Source organism: Ischnura elegans, chromosome 6 (assembly GCF_921293095.1).
Source record: "Ischnura elegans chromosome 6, ioIscEleg1.1, whole genome shotgun sequence".
Lineage (NCBI taxonomy): Eukaryota > Metazoa > Arthropoda > Insecta > Odonata > Coenagrionidae > Ischnura > Ischnura elegans.
In genome coordinates this window covers 13,737,084-13,748,339 of record NC_060251.1, presented here as the reverse complement: position 1 = coordinate 13,748,339, position 11,256 = coordinate 13,737,084, and the positions used below count along the sequence as shown (strand labels likewise).

The 11,256-nt window shown below is 38.9% G+C and overlaps 1 protein-coding gene across 1 annotated transcript; it reads left to right on the top strand.

Moving 5' to 3' along the window:
- Window positions 1–280: 280 nt before the first annotated feature.
- Window positions 281–10,951, top strand: LOC124160953 (larval cuticle protein 1-like). The gene is made up of 3 exons (XM_046537089.1): window positions 281–1,056; window positions 6,565–6,704; window positions 9,310–10,951. Exons 1-3 carry the CDS (start codon window positions 817–819, stop codon window positions 9,551–9,553), a joined length of 624 nt encoding a protein of 207 aa, XP_046393045.1. The 5' UTR covers window positions 281–816; the 3' UTR covers window positions 9,554–10,951.
- The last annotated feature ends 305 nt before the right edge of the window (window positions 10,952–11,256 follow it).

Genomic DNA, 11,256 nt, shown 5'->3' with positions numbered 1-11,256 from the left:
ACGTGCCGCAAATTGCAAATCGTGACGAAGCCCTCCTCTCTTTCCCCTTGCACTCGACTCTGGTTGCCATTCCAGTTTAGCGCAGCGAAAGGATTAAAAGCCAGCACCGCCCGCAGCGCCACGGTCGCCGGCCGCGGCCGGTCAGTGAAGTAACAATTACGCTTTCAAAATCGCGAGCGGACGAAAATAAAAAGAATTTCCCTCGTGAGCGAACGAGAGAGAAAGGTAACGGCTTCGCATCGACCACTCCCTCGGCTCAAATATCACTCCGTATCGGCAGTCCGGCGAGGCCTCTCCGCTTGGCAGGTCGTTATAGAATTCGCGGACGAGGCAAAAACACCCATAGCCAATAGGAGATGCGGAAAAGTAGTCAGAATTTCGCATGTATGTCGTAGGAATAAAATTTAAATTCGCCTTCCTTACCGTTCGTCCATTCGCGAAAACATGGCGTCGAATTAGGGCTCCCATCTTTCGTGCTGAAGATAACGTCATTGGCTCATTCAGAAGCGCTTGCATTTGCCTAGGGAGCGCTGACTTTTGCACTGTGTAACGGGTCATTCTGTGGTGTTGTGATTATTTGAGAAATTTTGCGCTTCACTAAAGAAGTACAGGAACTTTGAGGATTCTGATTGCAAGAATCAGTATCTAGTTATTGGACTTGATCGTAAAAATAATACCTTATATCACGTTTATATCGCGAAAATCTGGCACAATTGCGAATTTTCCTCATCGGTAACTAGTGTGTTGGAAGGAACAAATAGAGTGGTTTGGGTAGGATCTAAAGGGGTAGTGTGGCTGTATCATAGCATAGCTTCGATGTCGGCTTCCTCCGCGGGATATGAGTGTCCACTCGGGCTGCGTAATAGTCCGTATAAAAGGCTGTCGTGGCGTGGACTAGATTGTCACTCGCCGGCCATTGGTGTCGGGGGCAGCAAGGAGGCGACTGCGGAGGGGCGGAGGCAGCCGCCCGAAAACAACCACCGCCCCCGCCGCCGCCACCCCCACCCCACGCCAACAACCGGGAGCAGCGGAGTCCACGGTCCCAGCATGCATTTCGTGAGTACCTACACACCGAGCCAATGTCTCCGACCTTCACCCACCGCCCCCCACAAATTTTCGGGCAAAATCGATTCTTCGAGCAATCGATTTTTCAGTCAATCGAAATTTAAAGCTCGACCATTCAACAAAAATCGAAATTTGAACCGAAATATCGATTGTTCTAAAAAAATCGACACTTCTTTTGACAAATTGTTCGTGAAAAACATGCATATCATTCATTCGAAAAACACCGAAAATGCACATTTGAAGTGCACAAAAAATCCCATAAAGTCTACTTAGAATACATGCGTGAGTTGTTAGCAGTAAATATTTTCTATTGCACGCACATTTAAGTTTTGAGATAGCCGAGTGGAACCATTCGGCTTCACTTAAATTTTAAAGAGCGATCAATTGATCGAGATGGTTTCTTGATGAACGATGGCATGCATTTCCAATTTTACCGGCCTTGCAGAAAAACATTTCCCCTGGGACGGAAGACGTTATCATAGACCGGTAGTGACGCTAATAAGATCAAACGAAATCTTCAACATCAAAGTTGAAAAATCGAGTTTGCGGTTACAAAATAATATCTACAGGTTCTTAACTTCCCGGACCCCCACTTTTGTGGGGAGGTTTACCACCCAGGCCCACCCACCTGCCCACCCTCCTTGTGCCTATACTGGATCCACCACCGCCCGCACCGCCTCCCACCTGACCTTGGAGGTAGCGACATTCAAACACTGGGAGTGGGAGGGGATTTTGAACTCAATACACGATGAAATAATTGAAGATGTATTTCCAGTCACAAGTCAAAGGCAGAATAAACAGTTCCATATCTTTTTTGTGAACGATTATACTTCAGTGTAGTGTAGTTACTCATAGTGGATCCAGGATAGGGACAAGGGGCTAAGCAGCAGAAGTGGAGGTCCGGGAATTTTCGAAAATTTTGAGAGCTTCATAACTTGTAACAACACTTTAAGTTTTCTCATTACTAATATTCCGGAGAATTAAGGTTTAAAAAAATTAAGGAATATTTTTACCAATTTTTCATAATGGTAAGTTTCTATAAACATGAAAAAAATAACTAAGTAGTTAACTTAATTCACCATATGACAAAACTCATAGGTAAAAAACTTGTAACAACACTTTTAGGCTGTCTCATCACTAATATTCCGAAGAATAAGACTTTTAAAAAAATTAAGGAATATTTTTAGTAATTTTTCATAATGGTAAGTTTCTATTAACATGAAAAAAATAACTAGTTAACTTAACTCACCTTATGACAAAACTTTTAGGGAAAGAGATTCCAAGAAAATGTCTATAATATTAAAAACTTGTACTGTATGTTTACACAACTAAGTCAATCAAAGACCACAGGTAGTCAGAGTGTTAAACTGCTGAGCAAGAATATAAAATTGCCATTTTTTCTGTAGCAAATTGGATAACCCACTTAGGAGCTCCCTGAATCAGTCAATGTCAGCTCATGAGTTGACGTGATGACGCGAACAAGTAGACGTGATGGCTTTGGTACCTTTTATAATTCGTAGAAAAAAACTTGTTTCATAACTTTACTGATTCTATTTAACCTATAACTCACAGCAATTGCATTTGTAATTTCAGGTCTTAACGATTCACGAAATTAAATTTATTTTGCTTTCGCTATGACCGGATTTCACTCAAATGTAAACGTTTCTTTTCGACATTTTATCAATACTGGAAAACTCAAAACAACTACTTTTAGGTAATCGTGTTCAAAAAAATAAGTTTTTTTTTCAAAATAATACAAATCATTGCAAAAAAATCAATATTAGTTTACACTACATGTGGAAAATATAATATTTATATCTTTTAATAGTATTATTTTCATTGTAGGGCATTAACCTGTCCCATGCTAGAAAAATAAATTTTTTGATCAACTTAAACGAAAAGTAGTCCTGAGTTTTCTAGCATTGAGATAGCGTCGTAAATATTAGTATTTTAGTTTAAAAAACATTTCTCGACGGAATCTTGGCACTTTAAATATACCCGGTCAAGAGGGATTGATTCGTCCGCTTAAAATGCATGCATGGGGGCCACAGAGGGCTTTGAGTGTACGTTGGGAAAAGTAAGAGAGGCGGAGCTGAGGGTGTGAGTCAAGCAAACTCAAGAAGAGGAGGGACTCTGTCCTTGGCAAACATGCTTTTAAGTGCTCACTCTCCAACCGAAAGCATCCAAACCCAACACACCCACCCCACAACTCACACGAGACTGTCTTGCCGTATTTTTCCGCGGCGGACCCACGAGCACTTATTTTCGCGTCCTAAACGCTCCAGTTCACAGAATTCTTTGCCTTGAAGGGGATCAAAATAAATAGGTGCGGAGGCAACTCTTACTTGGGCGTATTTTGAGAGCACCCAATGGGAAACAGGTTACGTAGTAACGCCACAGGTCAGGCATTAGGGGGTGGTGTACCCCTTACTGGTATGAACATTCCGTATTCGCGACAGGGTTCATCCAGACCCCCCCCCCTTTACTTCCCTTTACGTATGCCGAAGGCAAAATCAAAAAACGCTAGATTGGTTCTTCTTGCCTCAATAATCTTCATTAATCTTCAAGCCTTCTCCCTTTACCCTGCGTAAAATAAGTGTTCCCTTACCAAAACCAAATTTGACTTTGTTTAAAAGATGTTTTCTTTGTATGTAGGACCTAAGGTTTTTAATTTGTTACCCCAGTCTTGCTTGATCCCTAAGTCTTTGAAAAATTTTTTGCAAAATGCACATTCTTGGCTTCTCACTAAAGAAAGTGTAGAACAAATATTTTTATATAATATTAATGTAAATGAATGATAAATACTGTTTTAGTTGTTAATATTCATGTTCGCACTTAAGCCTTGTTAACGTAGATTACCAAGGTAACACAAAATGAGCTACACTATAAGTAAAGCATAATGTATTATTATTTTACTCAATTTTGCTATTGTCATATATTTTGTGTGTGGAGTAATAAAATTTTAATTATTATTACTATTATTATTATCATTATTAATCATGATATTTAGTTGAAAAATGCATTACGAGTCGCTCGCCCGATTTTTGTACATTTTACTAAGCGTAACACTGTCACTCCTCACGTCTGTGGCGGCCTCTATGCCATACTTCACGTTCCCTCTCTAAATAACATACTTAAACATCAACGATTTTTATGCTATGATACCACATTGTTTTTAAGGGAAGATAATTTGAACCAAGCCTCTTGTATTTATCCGCCTTAATCGCGTACTGTATTTATCAGTTCAATCCCTGGTGTGCAAATAACTAAACATGGATTTGGTAATAAAATGGTAAACGTGAAATAGGTGACACAGATAGTACGTCTGAAATATGAATAGTAACCCTAATATCTGGGAGATATAATTAGTATTCATGCAAAGCAAATGTTTCTATACACGACCAAATCGGAATTGTAGTCCTTGAAGTCTTTCAGACGGAGGTCCACCGCTAGCATGAAGCATTAAGGTTTTTCGAACTGGCTTCCTGTTGCCTCTGGAACTTTAAGGGATGCATACACCGTCAGCGTTGCTGTCTATAATTTTATCATCGTCATTATCATGAGCCAACAATCATAGGATTGGTTTGATGAAGCTCTCAATTTCACTCTGCTCTGAACCCTTTTCCTTTTCATAATGACTTCTTCCTTCAATTTTACATCCTTATTGCATGACATACGTGACTAATTCGGGGCCGTCCCTTGCCCTTCTTCCTTTCCACCTGTCCTTCTACGATTGTCTTCATCAGGCCATCATGCCTCATAATGTGGCCAACTAATTTTTCACGTCTCTTATGCAACGATATAATCTTTGGATATTCTCCTTGTAGAAAAATCTTCTAATTTCTTTGGTAAATTAGAAGTAATGGTTTCGTTGTTAGTGGTCCCCGTCGTCCTCGTGGCGGCGTGGGTATTTCCCCTTCTCTCCCTTCCTTCCCTGTCCTCACCCCGGAGGCGTCGACGGGCTCATTTCGCTGCGGCACCTTGTTTTTCTTCTCCTCCAAACCCCTCCCTGGGTGAGCGTATCGGTTGAATTACTGGGTCTCGGCCCCGGTGCGTTGTAACCATTAAAGGACCCCTCTTTGGACCCTCATGCAATGGTATTCGCTATCCAGGGCTAAAATTTCGTGATATAATTTTTCTCCACCCTGTATAGTAAAAGCTGGAGAAAGATAGCACAACTACGATAATGCAGTTAATTGTTAGTAGATATACCAGCTCCTTTCTCATTAGCAGTCGGTGAAGTACTAAAAGAGTATGGAAGCATATTCTAAGATATTCAGCACCAGTGACTCTCACGAAAATAAATGCTTAGAAGTAATGAAACAATCCATTAGATAGTACATATGGAGCATGTTTCTCTATGGTAGCGAGGCTTGGAGTGCTTGAGAGAAGTCAAGAGTGGAAGCATATGGTATACTGAAGAATCGTTAGATATAAAAAAACACCGAGCAAAATTAAAATCCCTTAAACTTGTGTGATGGTTCCCTTTAAGGTTCATAAAGATTGTAGCCATTAGATTGCAAAGAAAACACGATTTAGGCTAATATTTGTGCGTAGATTCCAAAAAATATATATGAAAGCGATATCTCTAATAGTTTCTGAGATAAAGTCTGGGACGTGAAATTATGCCAATTCTCGCTTCCTTATGATCCATAGGGACATATGTGTGATACTCTAATTACACATACATATCACACTAATTTCGTGAAAATTTAAGCTCAAATGTGGAGTTTTTCGTACTAATTCCACAGGCTAGGTGCACGCGGAAGATAAACGGACAGTCCTGTTATAATTGACCCTCTCATTGATTTATTAAAAACTATCAAATTTCCACTTCGTAAACAGCATTTCAAGTGAAAGTTCTTAACAATGTGAAAGCTATAATATCTAAAGGATATCACAAAAAGAATTAAAAAATAGAGGCCAATAGTTTATTCTTTAATGGAACCAATTCCTACAGTCATACATCTTCTCGTTTAATTTTAAGAGAATTTCCAAAATTTGGGACATATGTGTCCCTTTAGAGCGGTAACCCTTTCTACTTCGATTAATTTTCCGAATATCGCGCTCCTATTCTCTATTTTTTCTGTGGTTCTCTTTTAAATGGTAGATAATAAAATGATATATTGTAATTTGTAATAAACTTATAACCGTGAAATAAAATGTGACTATTAAGCATGGAGAACACAGCTATCGCTACTCGAATAAAATCATTTTAATCCTTTCAAAGAATCATTACTCATGATATATGAGTTATTTATGCATATTTTAACATTTTTAAGCTTTCAAAATAATCAAATATTGTTCCTCTAAATAGTGCTAAAATTATGAAAACCAGATGACGAGATACACTCGTCATTGCGCGGTTTGGCGTCGAAAGTTTATGACGAGCTAGACTCGTCATTACAGCGCAAGGAGTTAAAGGGTGCCCCCACGGGTCCTCATTCAATGGCCCGTTTCTTAAATCAACACTGCCAATTTCTTATTTTTCATTTCAAGGCGTTCCGCTTAGCCTTCGTCGTCGTCCTCATTTGGATCGCAGGCATCGCCTCAGCGTCGCCGCCAATGACCACTATGAAGGTCGTCCCGATACTCCAGAGGGAGGAAACAAGAACGAAAGATGGAGAGTTCACCCTCAAGTAAGTATTCAATAATTCCCACTCATCACGCTAAACGCCATTCTTTTTCCTTACTTTAGGCCTTTTGCATTATGGCGGAACTCTACAAAATTCTACAAACATCCGGGCATGCCACATTTTTGCCCTCTGATAATTCGTCACTTAACACCCTCCGCATCGCGGTTGTCATTTTATATTTTGTGCAATGTTTTCATATCCCTTTATGTAAATGTTCATTGGTAAATTAGTACGTCTGATGACATTTTGAGAATTTTATTAATATTATAAAAGAAATAAATATTTAATAATATTGCAATAATAACAGACAAATATTTTATTCAAAAACTCTGATCAGGGTACGAATTTATCGATACAACTTCATTGTATTGATAACTTTGTACTTGAAAGGGAAAAAAGTAATGTGAAATCATCCCGCAGAATATTCAAAGGCAGCTGTGATGTGGAAGATGAAAGCAGGCGAAATATCACAGGGAAAAAATGTATCATGATAAAATATTTGTCGAAATAAGCGATATTCGACTGTTGGTTATTCATATTGTAATCTGCAGCTTCCCAATTCATTCCAATAACTTAAGAAATTTTAAGGAAGAAATATTCTGTCTTCAATAATGATTTCAAAAAACCACCAATGAATTTAGTGATTTTTTTATATTTCCTACTATTTCATGCAAGCTATCACAATACCTCAAATCAGAAAATTCTTCTGGTTCGATTAAAAATTAAAGGAATACTTCTGTCCCACTCAAGGAAATCTCATAATTCAATGACGCTAGACTATGTCGCGGATTGCATTTCAGCCAAGTGACGCTAATGCCTTACAACAACTGCTAGAATAGGATATTCCGACAAGAGGGACAGCTCATGACGAGGTATGAGAGAACTCTTCTCAAGCTCTTCACCTATGCGGCGTATACCTCATCACTAAAGCTAAGAGCAACGGTGTCTCAATTAATATCATTAATGGCGTCACTCGCTGGATCGACTCATTGAAAGTTTTTATTTCCCACTGTTCTAATCACGCATGGATTTGCTAAAGCAATTAATAATAATAATAATAATTTATTAACTCTTACATTTTGGTTTTACAGCTGAACACAAGATAGCAATTACTAACTGTTTGAAGGTTTTGCATTTCCATGAATCCGCACGGATATTTTGTTATTATGAGCAATATTTTATGACCGTGTGGTGTGCATGTGGCGGTATTTTTGCATACTGCATCTTGGTGATTAATCAACCCCTGCTAGATACCCCAGAGGTGGCTCGCAGGGTATAATATAAAAGTAGATGAAAACTTACGCCATCGGAAATTTTCAGGATGAGTAGAGAAGACCTGTGGTAAAATTTAACAGCATTTCTCAAATATAAAAACCACCCCTGAGAAAATGGTTACATTGTAACGTTTTCATATTTCAGACAGGCTAATTTTGGTCAGGATCGGAATATTTCAAGATCATATCAACGGTTTTAAGCGTGAATCCGTAGCGCATGACTCCGTACGAGCTATACAGGGTGGAGTAAAACTGTATCACGAAATTTTATCCCTGGATAGCTGATTCCAGTTATTAATACAGTGTTATACCGATTAAGGTAGGTTTCCATGGAGCACTAAATAAGTATTCTAGGAGCATCCCTTCCCTTCCAGCGCTGCCTTCTTCAATTCAGCGTAAGGCCTGCTCCCTACCAAATCTATCAAAAAAAAACTGTTCTTTTCCTTCCCCAGGTTTTGGTGAGACACATTCATTTTTCGGTCTTAGTGCTGGAGTCTTCAATGGTATACATAACAATACAAATACGATATTCTCGAAAGCCATACTTGCAGACCCTTCTTTAATTAGTATATTTATTTATAATTGTAATTTATCTAAGCTAAGGCACACGACTTGATCCTAAGGTGGAAAATTACTCTTTTCTGTGACCATTGTCTCTATTTAAATTCACTCCAGCAAATAAAATATTGATCGATTTGCCACCTACATAAGTGCTTAATTCATGAATTATTGATCCGGAGAGCGCAAGCATAAAAGTTTCTGTAGTGCAAAAATTGAGAGTTTTCAACCTAAACATCACTGTTAATTTTGGTTACTACTGTACTCGCTAATACTGTCACTATTATGAATAACAACTCTTGGGCTATGTCGCCGCGTCAATTCTTGGATGGCCCCAACGTTTCCCGGCCGATGCTGGTCGCTTTTACAAGGGAATCTGAATAGTTGGGAATTTAAATTCTTTTGTATAGAAAAGAAATTGAGTTAAATGTGAGGAAAAAACAATCAGCCACCCACTCCTCCAACCTCCCGCTCCCCTCACCCCACCACCTGACACAGATAACCTTAAGAAAGAATTTAAATTACCAACTCTTCATAATCCCTTGAAAAAACGACCAGCATCGGTCGGGAAACGTTGGGGCCACCCAAGAATTGACGCGGCGACATAGCCCTAAAGTTTTTATTCATAATGACGAGCACCCGCGAAAGCTTTAACGAAGAATTACTGTCACTATTATCCAAGGTAAAAATTTCAAGTCATAATTTTTCTCCACCCTGTTCATCGCCGGAGTCATGCGTCAACTTAAAGTTGTCACTATTTCCGCTGTTGATTTCAGGTACGTCACAGGTGACGGGATCGTGCTGGCGGAAGTGGGCAAGCTCAAATCGACCGCAGACGGTGGAGACGTGGTGCTGGTGAAGGAGGGTTCCTACAGCTACACGAGCCCAGAGGGCAAGCTGGTGAGGCTCTCCTACGTGGCGGACGAGATGGGCTTCCGACCCGTCGCTTGGAACGTGGCACCCCCAGCGCACGAGAGCAGCAGCAACAACAACAATCCCCCCGAGGAGAAGAAGCAATGAAGGTTAAAGGTCGCCAGTCCCCCGCCTCTGGGCACGCCAATATCCGAGCTTCCTCCACACCTCGGCCACTGCACCCTCGTGGAGGTCACGGAGGACTCGTGCTCATGACTGCGCGGACCTGCGCTTCATTGCTGAAAATAACTAAAGGAAGGCGGACACCTCGCCAGGGTACACGCATACTTTAATCCTTTCCGAGCACCTTTGCAAGTTAACGAGTCAACTGGCCTGCTAATTGCCGCGAACGTTAGAAAAATATAGGTTAACTCCTCTTCACCCCTGTACAATTAATTAGCAGATGCATTTCTTGAGGTGCAGACATATATATTAACCTGATGAGATCGTTTCTGCTTCGAATTGGTGGAAATGCGAAATATCCATGGTAAAATATAAACAACAAATGGTAATTTCAACACTATAATATAAAACTAATCTTCCGACCATAGCTTCGACATTTTATGCCATATTCAACGAAAATTTCATCCTAGAAAATGACATAGAAAGTCGGAACCATGGTCGGTAGTGTACATTTATTAAAGTGCGGAAATTATCATTTGTAGTTTATATTTTATCATGAATGTATAGACCTTCACCTGAAGAAATATATTTGCTAGTTAGAAATAAATATTCACAAGCCAATTATAAGGGAACTAAAATATAATAAATAAATTTTGTTGGCAGCAGGCAAGAAAATGAGCTTTAACCTATAGCAAAGACCATCTTTTATTTAAGGCAACTGAAAATATTTTAGACTCTTATTTCAGTCGCAATGATGCTTGATAAGGATTATAATGACCCAGAGTGAGGTTTCGGAAAATTCACGAAAAGTTTCAGAGGTTGAAATAAACTGGCACATTTATTGAGCAAGTAGCACGCTGCAAGTAAACTGTGTTTCAATGTGATTGTATAAGTTATTTTGAAAATTTCAAAACTTCAAGTTTTTCTATGGAAGTGCGCTAGGAAAATTACCCGAAAATAATAATTTTATAATCGTTTTAATGTGAATTTTGATAACTTTTTGAGCAATTGTATCCTGTATCCTCCTTCAAATGTATCCTCCTTCAAACAATTTACAAAATTTTGTCCTCCAACCCCACTTTATTAGATCACATTGTTATTGATTAGCAGCAAGTTACTAGCGCAGTGTAAATGAATAGTGTAATTTCAGTCTAGGAGACGACAAGTTCCTATCAAGTGATTTCAGGAGACAATCCTACATCAAAGATCTCGAGTATTAAAAATTAGCCATGTTCACAGACTCCTTTCACATTGAGAGGAAAAAGAATGTGGCGATCATTACCAAGAACTGTACATTTATGCATCTATCATTTATGTAATATAAATCGACTGCCATTTTGACTTGTTCTGAATGTAAATAAATAAAATACTGTTATGATTGAATCCATATTTTTATAACCTTAAAACATACCTTCTCTATTAAAAACGGCAATTAAAGTGTTTTTTAATCTATGATATTAGATTCATAACAAAGTCACACAGCAAGCTTAACTTCAATGTCGATATGGAGCGTTAATATTAAAAATAGAGCGGAAGAATAGATTAAGAAAGGGTAAATTCGATGCAAAAAAAATTTGATGTGATTTATCATTAAAGATTAATACATTTTCTCGAGTAGTATGCACACCTTAAATTTTGCAATGATAAGAGTGATTTTTCAACTTTCTCAGTTCAAGGATAGAATTCCA